This window comes from Poecilia formosa, unplaced genomic scaffold (assembly GCF_000485575.1).
Source record: "Poecilia formosa unplaced genomic scaffold, Poecilia_formosa-5.1.2 Scaffold14, whole genome shotgun sequence".
NCBI lineage: Eukaryota > Metazoa > Chordata > Actinopteri > Cyprinodontiformes > Poeciliidae > Poecilia > Poecilia formosa.
Genome location: NW_006799953.1, coordinates 797,944 through 821,338, shown reverse-complemented (window position 1 = coordinate 821,338; position 23,395 = coordinate 797,944). Strand labels below are relative to the sequence as shown.

The following is a 23,395-nucleotide window of genomic DNA, read 5'->3' as shown; positions in this document are numbered from 1 at the left end:
TTGAAATTGCCATGTTTCCATCGAGCACATTTGGTTTTGTAATTCCAATTTGCGTAATTTTATGGTTGATGGAAACACAGGTAGTAAGTATTTCCAAACGGATCGATTTGCCTTGTTATTGAGTGATAAATGTACCAGCCTTCACTTATCAAGCTGAAAGACAGAGTGTAGCAACAAGTGTGGGAGGGGCCACCCTGGCATTTTCTCAGGCATCATATTAGACAAACTTTGTACCTTAGCAACACTTTGTTGAAATAATTGGCTATATCTTGTTTGGAGGTTTGGAGGTAAACTAAAGCCTCAAAAATATTAAAGAATGTATGTTTTGAGTCCTGAGTTGAACCCTAATGAAAGCTGCTCAGTTTTGCTTGTAGGCATTTTGCTTAGCTCTGAGGAAGCCTACCAGCTCCGGTCTGTCTGCTCAGCGCCTCCTCTCGATTACTCACATGGCTTCCTAGAAAGCCAAAGTGACTCTGCGTTGTCGTCGCCTTGAAATATTTAGACCATCCTACTTTTCTCTCTCACACTACTTCTTCTATGTTCCCAAGTTGCATAACCGCATCTCATGTCGTGTCACTCATGATCATGCTGTCACTTTTTCTTCTCTTAGTCCCACCGTGGCCCACCCCCTTCCTCTCGTGTAATCTTCCAGGTGGCTTCGTCCAGTCAGCACACTTAAGATAAATTATTCAATAAGGTCAGCAGCAGCTAAGTCTTTTGAGGCTGCACTCTCTTCATCCCTGGAACTGGGTCACGATCCTTAGATGTAACGAAACCTCGTCCCGGTTTGTGATTGTGTTTAGTTTGTTTACATTACATGATGTTTTAAAGAATCACATAGATTGCATTCACAGGGTTCACACAATTGAGGCTGAATTAAGATTTTGGGTTTGTTTTTTTTTGCACGATCATTCATACTAATAGTTAAATATTTAAATGCGACTGCATTCAGATTCGTGTAAGATTTAGTACAACATTTGAAAGTGGCGCAGATAAGATTTTTTTTCTACCTATTTAATCAGAGTAGACTACGCATCACTGTGTTGTTCTCATTGATAAAGCATTACAAATATTTATATGAATTAGATGCATAGAGAAGTTGCCTGTTTTTTTGCTGCAGATGACATCACTCTTCAGTGTGGATCCTACTACTGAGTGAATAATTTTCAATGCCAGTGATGTATGTTACAGCAAAGTCGGAAGAGTTAGAAATAAGTTATTTTGAAATAAAGTTATATTTTCTATTACATGTCTACGGTTTGTTCAGACTGAGAGAGCGAGATTCGCAGCTGATAACAAGAAGGCTAAAACAAATTACAGCATCATCTGTCAGTATTAAATTTATTACATTACAAATCACCAATTAAGAATATGTTAAAGACGAAGCTTTCTGTTTATAAAATGACATCAGTTTGATGGAACTTTTCAGGACGCTCATGAAATCAGTCATTTCCATTCACACACGCTGATGATGGCAAGCTACTGGATTGTAGCCACAGCTGCCCCAAAGCAGTCTGACAGAAACGAGGCTGCTATTTTGTGCCATTAGTCCTTAAAGCTAGATAACTCACATTCTGTGAGTCATTTTAAATCATGCCGTAGTCATGATTTAAAATATTCCATTCTGATTCAGGACCTTAACAGTCGCAGGGCGACTCTGTATCTGTAAGAACCTTTTTATATCGCACTCTAAAACAAAGTAGATCCTGTTAAAGAGTTATTCCATCTCTGACATACAGTTTATGTAAAATGATGTCATACGATGAGGATCATGTCCACTGGTGTTGCACTGAGTTTAATTCAGGGTCAACTTAAAGTTTTAGTTCTGCTCTGACAAGAGAACTGACTGTATTTTTGTTTGTCTCGTGCTCATAATGGCGTCTTTTCTAGCACACTGCCACTCAGCCTGAGAGCCACACAGTTTGCTTTCCATGCTAACTCGGGATCTAATCTTGCCTTCCTCCCACCCCTGACACTATTTTGTTTTTTATTTTCTTCTCAACCGAAAATATTCTGGAAAAGACTTTCTTGCAGATGCTGTGTCTGACTTTTCTACAGGGTGAAATAAATGGAACAAATCTCACCCTTCTTGTTCGAGGAAACAGTCTTAAATCAAGATAAATATCACACAAGTATAAAATAAATAACAGAATCATTAAATGCACTTAACAGAACTGATGAATGGCTTAAAAGTCGTCGCTGTTAAAACAAACCGCTTCGGGTGTGCAGAGCGTGACCTCATTGTATAAACTGGGTTTTGTCATGCAGAACCCTGCAGCATTGCTCCTCTCACTGCTTGCTGTTGCATCAGGGTGCTTCTCAGCCTCTTTTCTTTTTTTTTTCTTATCTCCTTCAGTCTATTTCACAGCTTTCATTAAACCATATTCACAACCGCCCCCCAAAACAAGAGAAAAACATTTCAGAAAAGTTTTATCTTCTCAAGTGGATTTTGAAGTGGATTTTAAATAACTTGTATTCTTTGACATCTTTTAGCGCTCTTTGCACTCTCTGCCCATGTTCATCACAGCCACACCCAACAACGGCTTCTCTTTACTCGTTTCCCCCCTCCTCCCCATCTTCTTACTTCCCCCTCAGCCTCCTTCTCCACTTTTGTTCTAATGTGCTTAATAAATGATGGAGCGGTTTATCAGAGGAGGATGCTCCCAGTGGCCAGGATGAAAGAGAAGCAGGAATAATCTTTAAAGCACCCCAAGGCTGTCAATTCCCACCCTGCCAAACCTTCCCCCCTCCTCCTTCTGCACTCGCATTTAGCACTCTCGCTGCACCCTGAAAGATCCTCCCTCGAAAGCCCTCCCGACACACAGACCTCTCTCTCTCTCTCTCTTTTTTTTTTTTTAACTCTTTCTCCCCTGCTTTCCTCTAAAGCTCCTGCAAAGGCAGCAGAAACAGATCAAAGAGCAGCAGTGGGTCATCCCCTGAACATGTTTATACAGATCAATCGGCTTTAACCTGATTGAGTGATGCGCTCAGAGTCGGGTTTGCAGCATTCACTCTCAGCCAATCCCTGTCCTCCTCAAGATGCACATGATTACCATGAAGCGCTTTGTCTTCAGTGATGAGTTTATCAAACACGCCTGAGGCATCTTTCTGTTTCTTTTCAATTTTGTCGTTTTTCAGTCCTATGGTCCTAAATGATTGTCTTTGTTCCCAGATAACTTCTTAAGGGATTTACGAGGACGAATGAACCCAAGAATATAAATGGATACTTATGTGTTCAGCAATAACTGGGAGTCACATATGACAACCTATGAAGTCAGAAGTTTATATTGGTCTTTTTCTGCTTCAGGTCAAGTCACCCTTCCGCCAATTTATATCCTAATTTTGTACCTAAACATGGATATTTTGTTTTGTCCTACTTCTGTTTTGTTCCAGTTTACAAACTATTACATTCCCATTTACTTGAACCATTGCATACCAGCTCTCATCAAGTTATCACTTTGTTTTGGTTCTATTTACCCAGAATGCCCTCCACTATAATCCACTTCCTGCTTTTGGATTGGTCTTTGGTCTATGTTGCATTCACACTCAGGCCGCACCAGAGTTCACTTCAGACAAACCGAGAGTTGGTAGATGGACCAGAGTTCACTTTTTTGGTCCAGATTAGAGTTTGCTTTCCCCAAATGAATCGGACTTATTCGACAAACAAGCTAGAGTTGGATTAAAGTGGACTGAGCAGGGCTAGTGTGAAAGCACCTCACTGGGTAAAATACCCAGCACCTTTCTGGATAACAAACCCAAAACGTCACAAAATGACTTATTTTGCCTATACTGAGCAAATGCTGTGTTAGTAGAAATTGAAAAAAGAAAAAAAAGGGTTCAGAATGAAGTCATCAGAAAAATGCCATTTGGCTTCAAAAGAAAAATCCATACAAATCCAATCTTAGAGGCTGTGAAGAGTTCAAAGCGTTCTGTATTAAAGGCACAGTGAGAGACATTGAGAGTATGAAATTCTCATCTTGCATTTTGCTAGTTTCTGGTAACGTCTCCTCACTTAGACCTTAACTTTTAAATTCACATTTTTCTTTTAGTTATTACTCGCATGATGATCTTATGGATTTCTAATTTTATTCAGGAGTAGAAAAAGTGGTTTTGCTGTATTCAGCTGTAAAAATGTTTCACCTAAGAAAGCACTTCATGCACACCAGGACTACATATACAAAGAAAGAACTTCGTGTCCAATTTCTGATATTTTTGTAGACATTTTATCTGATTTATCTTAATTAATAAGATAATTAAGCATTCAAAAGATAAAACTGTATACATTTTTTTTCCTAGAACTCGGTAGGAGTCATAAATATTTGTGGTGGCAACTTCACAAAATGCGATTGAAAACAGTCGCTGTAATTAACAATTTTGCTATGATTTCAAAACAAAGATGAAAAGATAAAGGAAAAACTTTGTGCTTTGTTTTTGTAAGCCTAAACATGCTAATATTAAAGACAATTTACAAAGTATTTTACTCTAGCCATGATTTTTAGGTTTCATAATAATATCATAGTAAGTAGGGCCACAGGTATTAAGTGACATTTACTCAGAATAAAACTTGGGCACACATACAAGAAGGGGTTTTACAGAAAGTTCTTGTTTTTGATGCTGCAAAGAGATTAAAAACATTCTCTAGCGCAACAAAGCAGAAAACATTCAACCCAAGACTTATGAAACTGTACAGCTTACCTTTATTAAAACCTCTACGTCTGAGACAGGGAGCAGCTTTGCTGTGCTATATTCAGCCTTCCTGTTATCTGCTGAAATCCGATCTAGAAAATTTGACATGCCAAGATTTTTTAGATTTGAAGAGGTCCATCGTTGTGCTTCCTGTGACTTTATTATAAACACCACACTGAAAACAGCTATATTTTTGTGCTCTTCATTCAGTAAGCGCATTCACACAGAAGAGTATTGTCAGCACAACCTGGTTAGAGCTCAGTGTAGTTCTTCCACTGACTGGGAAGAAGACTGGATTTAAATTTTAAACTGAGTGAAGACCGGTCAGAGATCAACACCAGACTATTTTTCAGTGCGTCTGAAATCCCGGGTCATATCATGGGTAAACTGAAAACATTCCCGGGCAGCAGCTACACAATCCCAGGATGTTCAGCACTAAGGCAAAGAGCTCCCTGGCACTGAGACCGTCTATTGTTCATTGGGTGGTTTGCATCTGTTAAAAGGATCATACCTATATTTGAGGACTTCACAAATGGAGGCTGGAGAATCACCAAACCAACAGCAGCATCCCAGTGCTGGTCTGGGAACAGCTGCATCCAGACGCAGCCTGCAAACATGGACCTGGTCCACCCGTGCCTGTGGTCATATAGTAGAACCACCCTGTCTATAATTACAACGCAGGGCTGAACCTGATGCCACAGCACAGGCGGCCAGGGATAAAAACCAACTGCTTATTCACATATAAGGGTTCTTTGCAATCTATTGTTTTTTTGTATTGGAGAAAAACTTTGCTGTTTACGTAGAGTATAAGATGACAAGCAGCAATAACAATTAGAGAAAAGCCTTAGGCAGCTGCAACACAACACCAACACCAAACCATGCTCTAATAAAGAAAACATCTCATAGATCTAAGATTTGACTAATTACTCCACTCTATCTTTTATATGTCTCTCCATTCCCACAAGAACCTTCAGCCTTACCTCCCAGTTGGGTTCCCTCCTCTCATCTGTCGCCTTTTTATTGGTCCCATGTCTCCTGAGCTCAAGGCCCCTGAGCTATTCATCTCAAAGTGTTAATTTATCTCTGCAGTGGCTTAATATCTGTTCAAGGCCTTCTAGGGAAAAAAGGGTTCATTATTTGGCTCCACTTTATGCAATATAAACCAGCCCAGCGAACAGAACCTGGAAGCTGAATGTGCCAGGATTCTAGCAAATATTACCAAAGTACAGTAATATACTTTACTCTGATTTCCGGTGGCACGTCTGAAATAAAAGTAGGGGTGTTAGAGAGCTGTGTCAGATGAACTGTTGAACTACCAGCAGAGCTTTTTAAGATTTAACCCTGGATTCTGGGTTAACATGTCTGCTTGGGCTCTGTCTTATTTTTAATGTCTTAAATAAATGATGAGTTGACATTAGTGAGAGTGGGTATGTGACTGTGTAGTATCTGTTTGTGATCTGTGGGGGCAGATCACAAATGTCTCTGCTGAGTGGGTTTTGTTGATGTGATGGATAGTGAAGCATTGGACTCTGGTTGAACTGGTTGTACAGATGCCAGTTTCTGTCCCATTGTCAGCATGTGAATTGACACTCAGGCGTTTCTAGATGTTTAAAGTAGGGGAAAAATACGTTAGAGCCATTATAAAACCAGATCAACGTTTTGGCCTCATCTGCATAGTGTTGACTTTGCAGCAATCCCTCGACCTGATGGGCTACCAACAGCAGCTTTGTCCGATAGAGTTACTACTAAAAGCAGAAGAGTATTTTCAAATAGATTGTTCTTACCAGCGATATTTCTGTCCAATTTTCATATAAATTCTGAGCAAACTTTTAAAATGCCGCAATGTTTCCATCTACTGGTTCGGAGAAAATCAACGTAATTTAGCCGTGCCTGTAATAAACAGGAAGTAGAGGTTGCAAACTAGCATAGACCATCTGAGGTAAATGGAGAGAGGCTTTCAGGAATGTGTAGCTATCGGGCAAGTTGTAATTGTTCTGTTATGTCAAGCATTCGTGATGTTGCATGCTGTCAAGCTGTTCTGTCTGGAGAAGTTGAGAAGGAAACGCAGTTCTCTGAAGCGGCTCATCAGTCACGTAAGGTAAACGTTTGTTACGCCAGAACTTATTCAGCAAATGTGTTCTCCACTTTAGCGCATGACCTTTTTTTTTGTTTTGTTTTGTTTTGTTTTGATGGAAAAGCCAAAAACTACCTCAAGCGAATGTAAAAACGTTTTTTGTGAAATTGAGGAAGTTACTTTGAATTTCATCATTTCCATCAACCTTTTCTAAGGAAATACTTTCCTAAAGCAAAAATGTTTTATGGGAACATTATTTGTTAGCTTTAGCTAACAGCAGTTTAAAAAAAACAAAAACAATTTGAACTGTGGACCAGTTCAAGATGAAGAATATACAAAAGATCATCTACCTATTAAAACTGTCAGTATTTATCTTATGCTCTTACTATGCTCCTTGGATTACCCCGATCTGTATTTTCATACTTAAATCATAGAATGATTTAGTTTTGAAATGGTTCAGAAAAACATTCCTCTACTGAAGTTTATTATTGTCTACCTCATATTCATGCTGTCGAACTGTGAACTGATGGAGGTGAAACCACCATCAGTTCCCCACTGATCTTACTGGTGAGCATTTTCTGTGTAATCCACTGAAGAACTCCGTGTCTTTGCTCCTAAATGTGGTTCTAGCTGTTCTTTTTCTCGTTTCTTTCCTATATTACTCTGGTGAATGGCTGCTATAATAGCATGAACCACTTTCAAATAAAGACCCTTAAACATTTATGAGTTGCCATATACAAAGCTATTCCAGCGTTCCCATTCTCTCCCATCTTGCCCCGAAATATCTCCCCGATCTCCCTGTGGGGTTTTTCTTCTCCCGTTTTCAAAACATGGTTTTCCCAGACATTCTTTCCAAGTTGTGACGCATGGAGTGTGTATGTCTCAAAGCTACGGACCCGGCGAGTTAAAAATAATCTGTGCTGAGGGGTTGGCTGAGGTCTGCTCCACAACAAAGCTCCACCTCCTCTCCTCCGCCTTCCCCTCCGGTCCGCGGAGTCAGACGTTCTCGCCGTGCCACTTGCCCTTTTCATCTGCTCACTGTTTTATCGTCACCGCAGAAGACACGCTAACCCACATGGTTTTATGCTAGGGTTTTGTACAGTCTGAGGTTATCCAACACGCCCTGTGATGACATAATGAGTCTGGTTCGGTACTGTAAGGATAACTACTGCTGACTGAATATTAAACTTAAACATTTCTTCTATTTTAGAGGGAGAATCGACTGAAAGAGACTCCAATGGTACTCTAAGATTAAATGATAACATACATCCCCTAGGTAAACAAAGCTGTTAGTGACTCATTCATTAAATGAAAGAAATTCTGTCTGTGTTTTTCTCTGCTTATCTGAGGCCCCTCTATGAATCAGTGAACGATCAGCGGGCAGATGTCTGCGCTGACGCCGAATCACAATCACCACAGCTTTAAAATGCATCCTCGCGCATATAACCTTTCCAAAGCTGAATATCTTTCCACTCTAATTCCAGCGGGTTGGGACACAGAAGACAGGGAGGGAGTTTGACAGGCACACACACGTTCCTTTGCTGTGTATCGATCCAATATGTAGAGGGATCCACGTATGAGCGGTCAGCTCGGCTTGTCCTGTCGAATAAACGTGAAGATTTGATCTCGCTGAATGTCTTTGACTGACTTTCCAGCGTCGACAGGCAGGCTTAGGGATTAGGGGAGAGGATTTTGGTGGAAAATGCATAATAGTCAGTGGCAAGACAAAAATAGAGATATGCCAAGGCAGGCACAGTAACAGGTGCACAGGGTGAAAGAGGTGGAACAGGGGATTAAGGAGAAGAGAAGGAAATGCATTTCTTATAGAAATGGACCTGTTAGAGATTTGTGGCTGATTTCTAATCTCCGGTTTCTGTATAGATTTTTTTTCCAGCTTCTCTATCCTGACCTGCCATTAATCTTTTTATATTCAGAACAGCAGAGGCAACGTCACACTGTGTGTATGAAAGGGCAGTCGCTCCAAAAACGGGCTTTACGAAGTTAAAAAAAAAAAAAAAAAAGCTATGAACATGTTTAGCACACACTTAGTTTCACTTGCCAACATGCTGGAAATATTTTTAAATCCAGCTTGTTCAATGACCGACAGCGATAGATATCGTAAAAGAACAAGACGGCTTTTTCTCTGTCCAGTCCAGGTCACTTTGCTTCTTCACTACAATGTTTGGTTACAAGCTGACATGTGGCTGACATCTTCCTTGTTGTGTGCAAAAACCTTCTTGTTATTTGTTGAAAGTCTTGCTCTCTCTTGCTCATTCGCAGCCTGAATAAACCTCTTACGTGTCTTAATATATTACAAAAAGTTAAGTTTTCCTCTCAAGTTGCTTTTCACCACTCAGTTTCCTCTGACTTAATTTCTGAACATCTCACTGATACTGAAAATGGCTAACTTAGCGGATAGCATTGTGGTGTGTTGTGCTACTTACAACCTGTTCAGTTTAGCACAATTTCTGATTAGGAATAAATGTGTTACATGAGCATGAAAGCTAATGAAGTAGAAGCTAAAGCGCATATGAATTCAATGACATGCTAAAACCACAGCGCCATCTTGTGGCCTGGCATAACCACAGCTGACTAAACGTGGAACTTTTTCCCAATCAATATCCGAAAACCCTGGCAGCGGTTTTAACGCAGCCTTAAGAGTTTGGCTATAGATGAACTCCAGAGTTGTTTAGGATTAAGTTGCTTGTTGATTGTTTTTAATATTCATTGCCGTTTTTTCTCATCATATTATCCACTTCCTGTGCAGCTCTGGGAAAAGTTGACCAGGGGTCAAAGTACTGACCAAAACACAGCGCAACATTTACCCATCCCTCCCTCTCTCTCTCTTGCTCTCTCTCTTCTTCTCCTGTGTTTCTTTCTCTTTTCATTCCTCATTGACTGTTTGTCCACCCCTCCTCTCTCTGGAGGAGTGTCCATCCACATCTGGAGAGGCAGCTCTGCTCCTGGAGCTCATTCACCCCTCTTGCTCGGCTCCCTCTCTCCCTCCTCTCTCTCTCTGCCTCTCGGAGAGCTCGCTGCCTCCGTTTGCCGTGGTGGGAGTCAGATTGCACAGTGAGGAGATGCTGGCGGCTGACTGTGAAGCGAACTCGCAGAAGCAGGATCCTACCTGGACTTTTTATGAGGCTTGTCGGAGAGGTCATGGCAGCAACCAGCTCTCGTTCTGCTCTTCATCTTTTTCCTTTTTGAATTAAAAAGACTTTCTTTTCTTTCTTTTTTTTTATTCGTTGCTTCTCGGCTCTCCAGCACCTGGTCTAACCGTTACGGGTTACGTGGAGATCCTTCCTCCAAACCCCTGCCTTCTCCTCAAGCTCAACACTTCCTCCCACCTGCATTTTTGGAGGAAGGGGAGATTCGGCGGCTTTGGGATGACGGAGATCCTGGTGTCGGATGTGAACTTGAACTCTATGTGTGAGCGTCTGGAGCAGCAGTGCTGCGTGGACCAGAACCAGCACAATCTGTCCAGCCAGCCCCAGACCCCGGTGCTCAAGAGACACTCCAACACGGGGGCCAAGCTGTGGGGCCGCGTCCGCAGCAAGCTGCTGAGACAAAAGGTCTGACATGCGTACACAAGCTGCTTCCTTTCTGCTTTTTTTATCTTCTCTCTGCTGCATCTGTCCCGCTGCATTCATCACGGTGTCACTTCCATCTGTTAGTTCAGCGTCTCTTTTATTCTCAGCACATATCTGTTTGCTCTGTCCAGTGGGGAGTTGACTCTTCTTATCTGATGGGTCTATATGTGATGGATGGTAGTGATGCTAATGCCGTGACCTGGTTAGAAAGCAAAGTTTTATTCGAGAGGATTGTTGCAGGAAATGGCTTCAGATGGATTTAATATCCGGTAAATGAGGGTTTGTGGAAGATGAATTTATTGCTCTCTGTAAGAGGAGGTATAATCACACTTTCTTGAGATGGAATACAATGTTAATGTTTCAAGACGCAGCACAGAAACCACGAGAGCTTATTATTATTTCCCTGGATTATACAATAATCTAATCAAGAATGGAAATCTCTGACTTTCTCATTTATCTAATCTTTCTACCACCGTGAGCTCATCTCAGCCTCTTTTTTTTTTAACTCCCTCCAGTGTCTTTTGCCCCTTTAATTTCCTGCTGAAGACAAAACAAATGAGTGACTCGATGTGTCTGAGATGTTTTGTAGTCAAAACAGCTCCCTCCGCTGTTCATTTGAGATATTACCCTCAGGTTGAAGTGATGAAGTTAGTATTTTAATATTGTCTTTGACCGGCAGACGCAGAATTTGGCCTGATCCAATTTGTCTATAAAAGCTGTAAGAACATGTTCTTTAAAAAGTACTGAGTTCTAATGCTTTTGACATTTTCTTCAGGTATGTAATAATACCCATCTAAAACAGACATGAATGAATTTGATTTTTGACATTAGCGTGTCATGCTAGTAATTAGCTCAGTAAATAGCATTCTTAAAACAGCCATGTTTGTTTGTTTTCTTTGCCTTTGTCTTCCATGAATGGGTTTGAAAGTTCGTGGATATAAAAAGAGAAACTTTGAGGTAGTCTGTTTGGTCTTCCTGTTATTTGCTGAAGTCTTGCACTCTCTCGCTGTCACAGTATGATTTAAATTAAGACATGTCACTTTGCCTCCTCTGATATTGTTTTTCAACACCCCACTGATACAGACAGTAGATGACTTTGAGTCTTCTTCTTACAGTACCAACTTGCGCACCAAAGAGTGTTGATAGTCGTTACTGGGTAGAATGTAGCCATAGTGTGTTTTAAAAAGTCTAAAAATTGACAAATTCCTGTCAGCAGCCTAATTCTCAGTATAAATTACTCAGACACAATTTGCAAATCATGTTTTTATTTGCCCAAATACGGTTTCAGGGCATACAAGTTTTATTAAGCCATACTTAAAATGCAGGGTTTTAACTAAAGAGAAGCTGCTTCTTTTTTTTTTTTTTAGATTTTTTTTTTTCTTGCTTCTGAAATATCACAAGCAAGCTCTGATTATATGCAAAGCTGCTCACGTGCCCCTTCAGCTATGACTAACTGAGATATAAAATTAGATGTTGTGAGGCAGTTTTGCTCTGCATTCGCGCATGTTTATTCAGCAGTCTTCACCTCATTATGAGCGCATCGGCAGAATTTCGCCTTTGATTTAGTGTGCATAATCAGACGCTTCAGCACCTGTGACCAAGCTGAGACTTTACCTGACCTCTGATGTCTTCCATTATTCGAAAGCTGCTTTAGCAACACTGACTGCTGTCAGACTGAGAGGAATAAGAGAGGGGAATTGCACCTTAAGGCCAGCCTTTACTGAATTGACCCATAGGTCTGGTATTGATTTCTTCTTCTCCTCTCACGCTGTTTTCTCAGTGTCAGCAATAGTATATAAAAAGTGATTCTCTTACATAGAGTAAAGCTGCAGAAAAATCTCCCACTCACCCATCATGTCTCAAAGGCCCCATTCATTTTTACAATCATTCATTCATTTCAAAGTAGATTTATTTATTTATTTTTTTGTTTTGTTGGCTGAGTAAATTCGTGTTGCGCTTGCATAGTTGCCTTTTGATCCTATCAGCTCTTGTACAATTCTCCCTTTATTCTTCCCCTGTGCTGCCTTTCTGCCCCGACATAACCGGGACCTCTCTCAAAGATGACAGGATGTTAAATCATCTGAGCTCATCGCTCGAAACGGCAACATAACAAAAGCCTCTAGGGTGTTTTCGCGAATAGATGAAGCGATTCATGTACTTGTTTTTGTTATATTTACATTTTAAAACCCGGAATGCCAGCATTTTTGTAACTCTACAGTCCAAAAAAATGTACCAAAATTGCAACAACTGAAAGGGAAAAAAAAAAAAAAGAGCAAAGAAAGCATCGCTGTGATTACTGAGCAAGGCAGGGAAAGCAGCAGACATTATTGCTTTTTTCTCTTCGGGTGCACCTATGGCAAGCAGCATGTTATCTAATTTCTGTTCAGAGGAATCTGCATGAGAAAAGATTTGCGAGGGCACAGAGGAACACCGGGGAAATGTTCTTCCTGCTTCGGTTGACAGCCAAGCCTAATTAAGACGCAGCGAGATGAGATGGGAGGCTGACTTAGGAACACTAATTGGACTGGAACCAGACGCCGTATATCTCACGTGTCTTAACAAAAGAGCAAAAGATGATGAAGTAGCTACAGGTCGGCTCTTTGCTGGATGAGTTTTTTTTTTTTTTTGGTCTGTTTGCTTGGTGACCTGCTTCCTGGGTGGGTTTTAGTGTTACTTTGGCAGAGAAAACAATGCAGCCATCACGCTGGATTTAACCATCAGAGAGAGGAACATGTGGCCATTATCACCTGCCCTCCACCTCGCTCATCCCTCCTCTGCATTTTAGCCCTCGTACAAAATTATACTCTTCCTTTTAAGTATGTTGATTAGTGCAGATGAGATATTAGGCTTTCATCCCTCGCTCTTGCTTAAAATGCCAGCCAGCCCATTAATGGCCCTTTTATGTGGGCCACATAAATCTCCGTCTGTCCCCACCGGCGGGTGTAGCCCTTTATTGGCCCCCCGCTTATCCCCTCCTGTGTGCTGCGTTGTGATTGGTTAAATGAGCTCCGAGAGGTCAGTAAAATATTCTCATGTTGATACCTAGAATAACCTCCTGGCTTCTAGTGGTACGGCTGAAAGCGTGCAGGCTGGCTTCTGCCCCTGCAGGATGACGAGTAGGCATTGATCTTCTATGTAGGCGGTGAGGGCTTGAGTTTCATTACACGTTGAAACAGATAGATAGGGAGTGAGGATTTTATTTCACCGAACAAAAAGCTGAATATCGCATCAGGGCAGAGATGAAACTTTGTGCAAACTGACACGTTATATTGCTTATGTGCAGTTAAAGACGCTGTTTTTACTTCCCTGGAAACCCATATAGATCATCTAATTGCTTCCATGTTGTCAGAGATAAGGATTACAGATCACCAGAAAACCGAAGTAATGAGCTCAGCGTCGTATTGTGCCGCATCCGCAAAAGATTGTGTCTAAAACCATCTCTGCAGAGCTGGCCAAAGAAAACATGAGGGTTTATCAGGGGAAATGAAACACTCGTATAGATTATCTCTATATCACAATAAAACCTGTGTGTTCTTTCTCAGGCAAGGCACATTAAGTCAGGACATACGTACGCAATAAAACAATCTCACGGTAAGGGTTTTATGTTGAGTTTGAAGAAATTACATTTGTTACGAATGTATTTGGAAAATCAGATTCTTGAGCAAAACAAAACACAATACTGGGTTCATGAGATGGGGTTATGAGAATTTTCCTTTTTACAAACAGAATGCAGGGTTCTCAAATCACAAACTTTGTCTTTAGACAAACTGTAATTGGTGTAGAATAAATTAAAGTGATTCTTGATATGTGTAGAATATGCACTGACCGGCATTAGTGGGACACACACGCCAACTTGACTTGATTCTGCACTGATTATTCTGATCACTAGTGTAGAATAATTCTTGGTATGTGTAGAATATGCATCATTCGGCATTAGTGGGATACATACATCAACTTGACTGCATTAAAACGGTTAGTGCCAACACTTTTTTATGTTGGCACTAGATCTCACTACACCACTATTAGAGAGTTATTCAGGAATGATCTCAGGCTTTACTCACTGGCAGAAGGTTGCAAGAAAGTGCTAATAAGAAAAATAAATCCTTAATGTATTAAAATATTGCATTTTGAAATCATATGAAACATTTACTCAGAACTCTGTCATTAAAAACTATTTAACTTCCTTTATTCTGCTATTATTATGAGATAATCCCAGCTGAGTGAGCTGGAGAGCTTCTACTCATCTGGGCTGCAGGCAGAGTCGTCTTCCAGACATATAGTACTCATCCATAAGCTCCTGTTTACAGGCATATTCCATACACTGGATGTGAAGGTAACAAATCTAAAAATCACAACCATCGGTTGTTGGAAAATCCCTGTCTGTTGGCTCAAATGTGCAAGTAAGGAGGCAAGGCAACATGGCAGCTGAGCTGAACGCAACCCGTGGCGCTGATGCCATCCTCAGCTATGTAGTAAAAAGACTCACCACTGATGAGCATGTAAGCAATATGCCTATGTGACCAGGACATCTAAAAATAGGCATGCTCCTTATATTCCAGAGAGCAAACACACTGCAGGGTGATGTTCTAGCTGGGACTCGCTGCACAAACACTTCCTGTAATCCTGCTAAAGCCAAGCCGGCGTGCAGTTTGCACCGTGTTCTAATTAAAGAACTAATAAAAAGCTCTCTGCTGCTGAATGAATATTTAATCAGCCAGAGAGCAGGCGCAGGAGAACTGTGATTAAACACAAAGGGGGAATTAAAGCAGCAATTCATTATAATTTTCCTGCAGATCAAAGGATCAAGTTGTTCTTTCTCGAAGGTTGTCAACACCAAGAAGAAATAGGGTGATTTATTATGGGTAGTGTTAATTTAATGAGGCTGTCTAACTACAGTTATACTCTTACCTCTCATTACTTACAAAGTTACTCCTTTTTTGTTGTTTAACAGGAGAGTTTAACACCTTTTTGCGCTTATTCCCCGGAGGATTTGTCCACAGCATGTAAATACTGAAGCAGATTGATACCGGACCTAAAGTCTGACCACGTGTTCTCAGAGAAACTGTGAACCCTCCCAGTCACAGTGCTGCAGCTCTGAGTAAGAGCAGCAGAGGGGAAGGGGACAGCCAGCCAGTTCCCGTAGTGTAGTGGTTATCACGTTCGCCTAACACGCGAAAGGTCCTCGGTTCGAAACCGGGCGGGAACAGCATTTTATTTTTGTCTCTTCCAGGAGCTTGTTGAAATAATGTGATTGTGAAACAGCGTGACTTATGAGCTTTGTTCCGTGCCTGCAGATCAGTCCGACTGGGTACACGCTTTACAACCTGGCTAACAAATAATGTTTCTGCTTGTGTGAAAATGGCAGAGAGCTCAGACAGGAGTGTGAATAGATGTAGAAATCAGACGTGGATTTTCTGTCTACATGTGGGCTGGATCATGTGGAGCTGCATGCTTCCTGCTGAGCACACCGAAGGGCTGAGAGGTGAAGGGAAATATGTGAGGTCAAGTTTAGTGGGCCATGTGCTCGCATGTAAGTAAGTAGGGTTCAGTGTAAGAGCAACACATGGTTAAAATACAGCTAATGCACTTATTGAGAACATGGCATGACTAGAATGTTCTGTAGGTTTAAAGGATTTCTTTGCTCGTTTTAAGCTAAAGCCTTTGGCACAATCTTGGATGTCATGGTGACGTTATCTGAAATTACACCATGAAATACGGAGAATTTATATGGGAGGGTTGGTTTTTTGACTTTCATTGTGTTTTGTACAAGTCCACGAGTGCAAATATTTGCTTTGATATTCCAATAAAAGGACATTTGTCCGAATCAGCCAAAAAGGAGAAATGAATATCTGTGCATTTACGTCCTTGAGGATACAGTAAACCAGCCAAGAGTAAGGTTTCATCTCTTTTATGCTATATGAGATCATTTTATGCTACGAGATCATCCATTTAAATTTGCTACATAGTTTGATTTAGCCACTGATCACTTTCAGATAATAATTCTGTCCAGTGTTTGTTTATCTACCTTTTTTTTTTCCAGTGCCAAGCATTTTCTGTATTACTTTAACTTCCCTTCCTTCTGGTTCCCAGACTGTCACCCTGTCATTCAAGATTACACCTCACCCTGTCACTAAGTCACTCCTCATTTTCACCTAAATTGTTTCTTGTCCTGAAAACATGTTTTTGACATTTAAGCCCAAGCTACAGTATAACAGAGATTTATTTTATTATATATATATTTTTTAGATTGAACTCTTTGTTTTTGCCTTCTGGCATTCGGTTTAAAAGAGCAGTAACACCTTCGCTCCAGTAGGAGGTGGTGATGTCAATATTGACATCAGAATTCCAAAGAATGAGAACGAGAGGAGTCATTCGTCCAAAGTTTGGTGTACTTCAACCTTTTTACGTGAACGTTAAAACATTTCAAAAGATTTTCAAAATAACTCACAAAAATGCACAAAAACTCAACATTTTGATAACTTTTAATCCCCCATCTCTTAAGCACACTCGCCAAACATGTAGCAGGTAGGTCAAAATCCTTAGGAGGAGCTTGCTCTAATTCAACATGTATTAAAAGTCAGAAACGGCCAAATATTACCCTTTGACCAAAATGGCCAACTTCGTTTTGGGTTTACCACAAACCTCCAAGAGACTTTTACCTTGTTTTAGGGGGATCTATCTATGTACCAATTCCAGCTCTCTCATATTTACCAGTTGACCCATCTCAATTTACAGGGCGCTAGAGAGTCGTTTGACCAGGCCCATTTTTAATTCCATTGAAATCCAAACATTTTACGAGGTAGACAATTTTCATTACATTTGGTGAGTTTTTTTAATATGGTGAGGCCTCGAAAAAAACAATTAATTTAGGAGAAGAAAAGTAAATGTGACGATGGGTTAACATTTATTGCATCAAAATCAAAAACAAAATCTTGAGCATGGCTAAAGCAGTGCTAAGCTAAAGATTCAAAACATTCTCTCTAAGCAGTTGTAACTTGTATTTCCTTTGACACTATTCAACCTTCCCCTTCAGTCGTAAAACTTTCAACCTACATTTGCAGCTTAAGGTGGAAATTGAGTCGAGATAAATCAAAATGGTGAGTTGTTTTTTTCTTTTCTTATTAAGCTATGACGAGCCAGTCCACACAGATCCACTACTTTTAAAAAAGTAATAGTTTGGAAGTTTCACAAAAATAACTAGTGTGAAAAGAGTTGCTGTTTCAGTTTTCAGCTTACATTAAAACAAAGTCGTTTTGCTCCATGTATGCCCGTCGGGTCACAATAAATCATTTCCCATAAAAGCCGAGAGAAGGCCAGTAGGTCAAGTTCTTCTCTTTTTTTAATAAAGAGAAGCCCAGTTCGGAGATGCAGATCTCAGAAGGGTCACTGAGTGCAGCCACTGCCTGTAATGGATCCTCCTTGTTTTTACAACCCTGTTTGCGTACATTCATATTTAATCAGGTTTTTTTTGTGTGTTTTTGTTTTTTTCAAATGAGCAGAGAGTAATGGGGAGCACATCTATGAAAAGAATTGTTTTCCTTGAGACTCCAGTGAGCTATAGGAGGCGTTTTCAATGCGTCCCGTTTCCCTTCCTAGCAGTAGCCGTTTACAGACCCAGTCGTGGTGATTACCCATCCTGACACAAACTCCCACCCTGCTGGGAAAACAGCCTGGAACAGTAATAGGAATGCATGAAAGGAGAACTAAATGGCTCCTTTATGAGCTAATGAAATGCACTCAGAGAGGATGTTTAATGGTGTGCAGAGGTGTAATGACATGACTGCGGCGTGCAGATGCTAAAACCGACAATAAAAAAGTACTTAGCTGTTTTGGCCTCATGCAGAGCGCGCAGACTCCAAGAGGCTTAAAACAACACCAGCTTGCCCTCGCTGAGGTCTTGAAGGGCTTCGTGGGATGAGAAGTTCAGACTTGGAGAATGTATCGAAGAGCAGGCCAAGTGTCTGGGCCAATCTGGAGCTTTTGTTGGACCCCGGAGAGACCGCCGAGGGGCAAGTGCTTGGAAGCATTCATTCCTAAAGTAGGAGCTGCAAGGAAGCAGTTTTACCCATCGAAGCTGACTTAGATTTGATGCAGAGGATACACAAAAAGCAGGTCAAAGGTTATTTCTCTAAAGTTTTATGGTGCTTGTGCCCTCTCTGCCATTCTGTTTCTTCATGCGTCTAGTTAGAGAGGGACAGATGCTTGTCTCTCTCTGACAGCTGTGGGTGACACTCAGTTCCTGTAGTGTAGTGGTTATCACGTTCGCCTCACACGCGAAAGGTCCTCGGTTCGAAACCGGGCAGGAACAGTTTTATTTTTTACAGCACAGATTAGCACTGCAAATACCACAAAATTTTACTGGGGTATTGTTGGTCTAGTTCCTAGAGAAAATATCTTCAAGAACTTGAAATAAGACTAAACTAAATTTGAAGTAACTGTTTTAAGTAGGTTACACCTTAATTATTGATACAAAAAAGAAGTAGTTCCACAGATTATTTCATATTGTACTGGAAATGATTTTCCCAGAGAGCTAGCTCTTTTTCATCAAAATTAAGAAATATTGCTGGAAAGCTACTTGTAAAAATGTTCCTTTTTCAAGTGTGCTAAGATATTGGCACTAGAAACTAGACTACATATACCTTGTAAGATTTTTTTTTCTTTTCAAGTAGTTTGCTGTTTAAAGCAGCAAATGTTTAATAAATTATCTTTTCTTCTTCACCAGAAGAATATTCTGATTCTTAAGTTATCGTTCAAGAACCTACTAAGATATTTCTGCGGGGTTTTTTAATGATTCTTTGGATTTATGGAGCATAAACTAACAGTGCTGCCCAACTCCAACATATTACTGCACACTTTCAATCAGCTGGCAAAAACAAGGCTATCCTTTTTTCTTTTTTTTTTGGTTTGTTTTTTGAGAGAGAAATTTAGATGTTTTAGATTAGAGCAATGTGAATACATTAATACTGTGATAATGTGTTGCTTTTTCTCAATATTAGCATACCACAAGAGTCTAACAACTGTGCACTACTTTGTCATTCTTTTCAGCCAGAATGTGGCAGCGTTATCAGCTCCCCTCTGGGGAAAAATGACCACATGGATTTAGTGATTTGCCCATATTTGGTTAAAAAATAAATAGATTTTAACCTCTGTATTTGTCTTTTGTGTCTTTCAGCTGGACCCACAGACCGTGCAGTCCAAGAACTGGCATATGGACGTCATCGAGATGAACGGGGTAAGAATCACGGCAAAGTCCTCTTTAAAGTTAAATTGTAGCAGTACTCTGTGATTTATTGTGTTCAGCAGAGGCAGCTCCTCTGATTAAACACTGTTTTAGCCCAGCTGTATTTCTGGCCAGATCCACAGGAAGTGCAAATGACAGCTGGATGCTCTGTTGAAGCCAAACAGATCGTTTTACTCCCAAACAGATCTGACTATCTGTATTTTTGCCATGATAACAAGAAGCAGAGCAGCTCGGAGATGTTTGTACAGTTGCATTTGTGTGTCTGAAGGAGTCATTTTACAGTGTATCTGGATCTGAATCTGCAGATTAAGGTGGAGTTTTCCATGAAGTTTACAAGTCGGGACCTCAGCTTGAAGAGAACGCCGTCCAAAAAGCAGAGCGGGGTGTTTGGAGTCAAGATCAACGTGGTCACAAAGTAAGCGCTGTGGCTAGCTAAATCGCTTGTCTGGTTTCTAACCTGCTTGCCAACTGAGAACTAACGGCTGTGATCGTCCGCAGGCGCGAGCGCTCCAAGGTGCCTTACATCGTCCGCCAGTGCATTGAGGAAGTGGAGAAGAGGGGGATTGACGAAGTGGGAATCTACAGGATCTCAGGGGTGGCCACGGACATCCAGGCCCTCAAATTAGCATTCGACACAAGTAAGGCCTCCACTCTGATTCCTAGCTCTGTACTGCTAGATCTGAAACCCACAATGTCTAAATCCGTCTCGCTGTAACCGAGCGTTGACTCCAGAAATAGCTCCCATTTCTCCATATGGACCAGGTTTATGCTAATAAACTCTATAAGTATGTTCATTTCCTGTTTTTGGACAAATGTTAAAAACCAAGCCTCACCGCATTTGTGCCTGTTGTTTATTATGATACACACAAACAGTTTGCAGGAGTAGACGGACGCATCTTGCCAAGCAACAAACAGCCAGCACCACAATACTTAAAATGTCCTAAATTGACTAAACAAAATGTAAGTTTTCCTTAAATATGTTATTCGCCTGTCTTAAATTTGGTCATGACAGGAGTTTGCAATCTCATATATTCAACGTGTACATAGTTTCTTTTTTTTCTTGGAACTTTTATGGCAAGCAGAAGTTTGAGTTGTGCACGTTGTGCGAATTGAGGCAGTTAAGGCTAATGCTAACTCTGCTAATATACCCTTGCTAGCTTTTTTGCGTCTATCGTGGGGGGTCGACACAGCAGCAAATGACAACGACACAGCAGCAAATGACAACAACACGCAAAAGTCGTTGGCGCTCTGGGTGAAACCCAACACACGGGACGCGACAGCAACAAAGTTGAACATTTTTCAACTTTCCTGTGTCGGGGGGTTTAGTATTTAGGAGGAGCAGCTGTCAGATGCTCCTGTCCTGTGTTCAGTAACAGTCTCTCAACTTCCCTCACAGCTGCTTTTTCTCCCTAAGATGTGACCAGTCAGAGTCAAGATCACCTTTAATTGTTGGGTTTTTTTTTTTTTTTTTTTTAACCTTGACCCCCATCTGCATCTGTCTGCTGAGGAAGGAGCTAAAGAGAGAGCAGCTGCTCTGCTGAAAGTCCACGATGAAGCTGTGTGATCTCTCTCTAACGGGTCTGTCTTCGTGATTCGCAGATACCAAAGACATCCTTGTGATGCTGAGTGACATGGACATAAACGCCATCGCAGGAACACTCAAGCTGTATTTCAGGGAGCTGCCGGAGCCTCTTCTCACAGACCGTCTCTACCCAGCCTTCATGGAGGGCATAGGTGGGAGGACTTTCCAGCTCAGCTGTAGAAGATCATGCTTAAAGTAAAAAACCAAACCAAAAAAAAACAGGGCGTCAGGACATAATAGGACATGTGTTTTCCTGTCTGTTTCAGCTCTCTCAGACCCTGCAGCCAAGGAGAACTGCATGATGCACCTTCTGCGCTCTCTGCCCGACCCCAACCTCATGACCTTCCTCACTCTGCTGGAGCACCTGAAAAGGTACGCAGGAACACTCACACCATCAAAGTTTACAATGCAAAGAGATACTTCTTTTTTCTTATTTTTTTTAGAGCTGCATTTCGTTCATAACACTTATTAACCCTAAAAAAAAATCTCACTACTATCTACTGCAGGAAATTAGGCTTTAAATTAAATAAAATGATCCAACTTTTTCGAAAAGATTTTTTTAAAAAAATCAACCATATCCAGACTTTTTGGGGTTACAGAAAGAAAAAAAAATTTCTGTGCTATTATAGCGTCTTTCTGTTGTGGAAATCCAGTGCGAATTTTGCAGGAAAACTTCTAAAACTAGCATTTCAATAACTGCTTTCATATTTAAAAAATGAGTTGTAGAGTCTGCCTGTAACGAAATATTTCCTGTCTGTTGTTCCTGCAGGGTGGCTGAGAAGGAGCCCGTCAACAAGATGTCCCTCCATAACCTGGCCACCGTGTTCGGACCCACCCTGCTCCGGCCCTCTGAGTCAGAAAGCGCCAAGGGACAGCACATCACGTGCGCCTCCGACATCTGGTCACATGATGTCATGGCACAGGTACACGATTTTAGTGCCGGTAGATGCAAATTCTCACTCCGTGACTCTCCTGTGGTTTTCCTTCGGTAATCTTTACGACGGACAGTGAGAAAGAGCAGCTTCCTCTGCTGCCGCTGCACATGTTTTCTAGATTAACTCGACTCCCACATCGCCCACTGACCCGTCTCAGCGGGGTCCTTTCTCCCAGCTGTATTTAGCTTTCTCACCATCTATTTATCTCTCCTGACTGACGGGTTTCATGTGAGCAGAGGTCTTCTCTAAGCTGGATAAACAAGTCTGAAGTAAACACCATAAACCGGGCGGCGTGGAAATGCAGGAGGTCTCTGCTGGGTCCTATTTTGTCCTGAGGACAATTTGTGTTCAAAAACCTTTACTCCAATGTTTATGCGATGTATTAAACTTGGAAGAAAAATGCTTCTCGAATCGGTTCCAAAATGTAAATTATATTGCTTTTTTTTTTTTTTTTTTAAACAATTGCTAACTTCTCAAAAATAGATTTTTATGGGATCATTCACAGTCACTTGAATTGATGGCTTTTGAGCTTTCCCGCATATTGGACGTTCCAACAACAACCTTTAGTCTAGTTTCCTGGGATTTTATTTGATAAGTTGTGCATAGCTGTGAAGTGGAAAAAGATTCAAAGTTTTCAAAGTATTTCGACAAATCTAGGTTTTATGCATTCGGCACAATTTTATTAACCGTGACAGAATACGCTGGTCCAGAGCTAAAGGCGGATATTCTGCAACTTTTAGATGTGTTTTTACTTTAACACTCCAGAATAAAAAAAAATAAGTTATTAGCAGGACTTTTTAGAGGGTGACTGAGTGCTGAGGAAGTAATTTATCCATCTGAGTCAGGTGTGCTGGACTCTAACGATAGCAGAACACTGCCCCCTGGAGGCCTGGATGACGAGGCCTCTGGTTTAGATCAAAACAAAATCATGTTGGACTCAGTCACAGTCTATTGTTTTAAATGCCTGAAATGCTGCCAAACTGGTGTTGTAACCTTTCCTGTTTTACCCACAGCTTTCACTATTTTTTAAAATAATTTTTAAGCAATTATGAGGGGTGATGGTGAAACATGAAACTACTCAACAGGTTGTTGCTCGGTAACCGAGTTGGAGCCACTATCCTAGCCTGCCTTGTCATCAGAGGTTGAGTGACTGAAGCCTTTCCTCTGCCTACATCCCCCAGAATTCCATGTGGTTTGGATCAGAGTTCAGCGAAATTATTGAAAATTCTACCAGACGTATCATCTGTTGATATTGATCATGTGTCTATCGCCATATATATTATTGAT

The 23,395-nt window shown here is 41.0% G+C and overlaps 2 protein-coding genes and 2 non-coding genes across 8 annotated transcripts in view; all 4 read left to right on the top strand.

Annotated features, from left to right (window-relative positions):
• The window catches only part of abr (ABR activator of RhoGEF and GTPase), a 126,474-nt gene that overhangs the window by 101,518 nt on the left and 1,561 nt on the right, over window positions 1-23,395 (top strand). For 4 of the 5 annotated variants that reach the window (XM_007545837.2, XM_007545838.2, XM_007545839.2 and 1 more), the window contains 6 exons: window positions 19,523-19,582; window positions 19,897-20,006; window positions 20,090-20,229; window positions 21,191-21,325; window positions 21,440-21,545; window positions 21,943-22,096. In XM_007545837.2, the coding sequence (XP_007545899.1) occupies window positions 19,523-19,582; window positions 19,897-20,006; window positions 20,090-20,229; window positions 21,191-21,325; window positions 21,440-21,545; window positions 21,943-22,096 (705 nt within the window). Of the gene's footprint in view, window positions 1-9,743; window positions 10,333-19,522; window positions 19,583-19,896; window positions 20,007-20,089; window positions 20,230-21,190; window positions 21,326-21,439; window positions 21,546-21,942; window positions 22,097-23,395 lie in introns of those variants that run through there. The other variant, XM_007545841.2, reaches the window with a different exon arrangement.
• trnav-aac (transfer RNA valine (anticodon AAC)) lies at window positions 15,484-15,556 on the top strand. The gene has a single exon. It is a non-coding gene; the product is annotated as a tRNA-Val (tRNA).
• The window catches only part of specc1 (sperm antigen with calponin homology and coiled-coil domains 1), a 98,070-nt gene continuing 93,131 nt past the window's right edge, over window positions 18,457-23,395 (top strand). The window contains exon 1 of the mRNA XM_016668270.1: window positions 18,457-18,462. The gene's annotated coding sequence lies outside the window, so the exon portion shown is untranslated. The remainder of the gene's footprint in view (window positions 18,463-23,395) is intronic.
• Window positions 18,586-18,658, top strand: trnav-cac (transfer RNA valine (anticodon CAC)). The gene has a single exon. It is a non-coding gene; the product is annotated as a tRNA-Val (tRNA).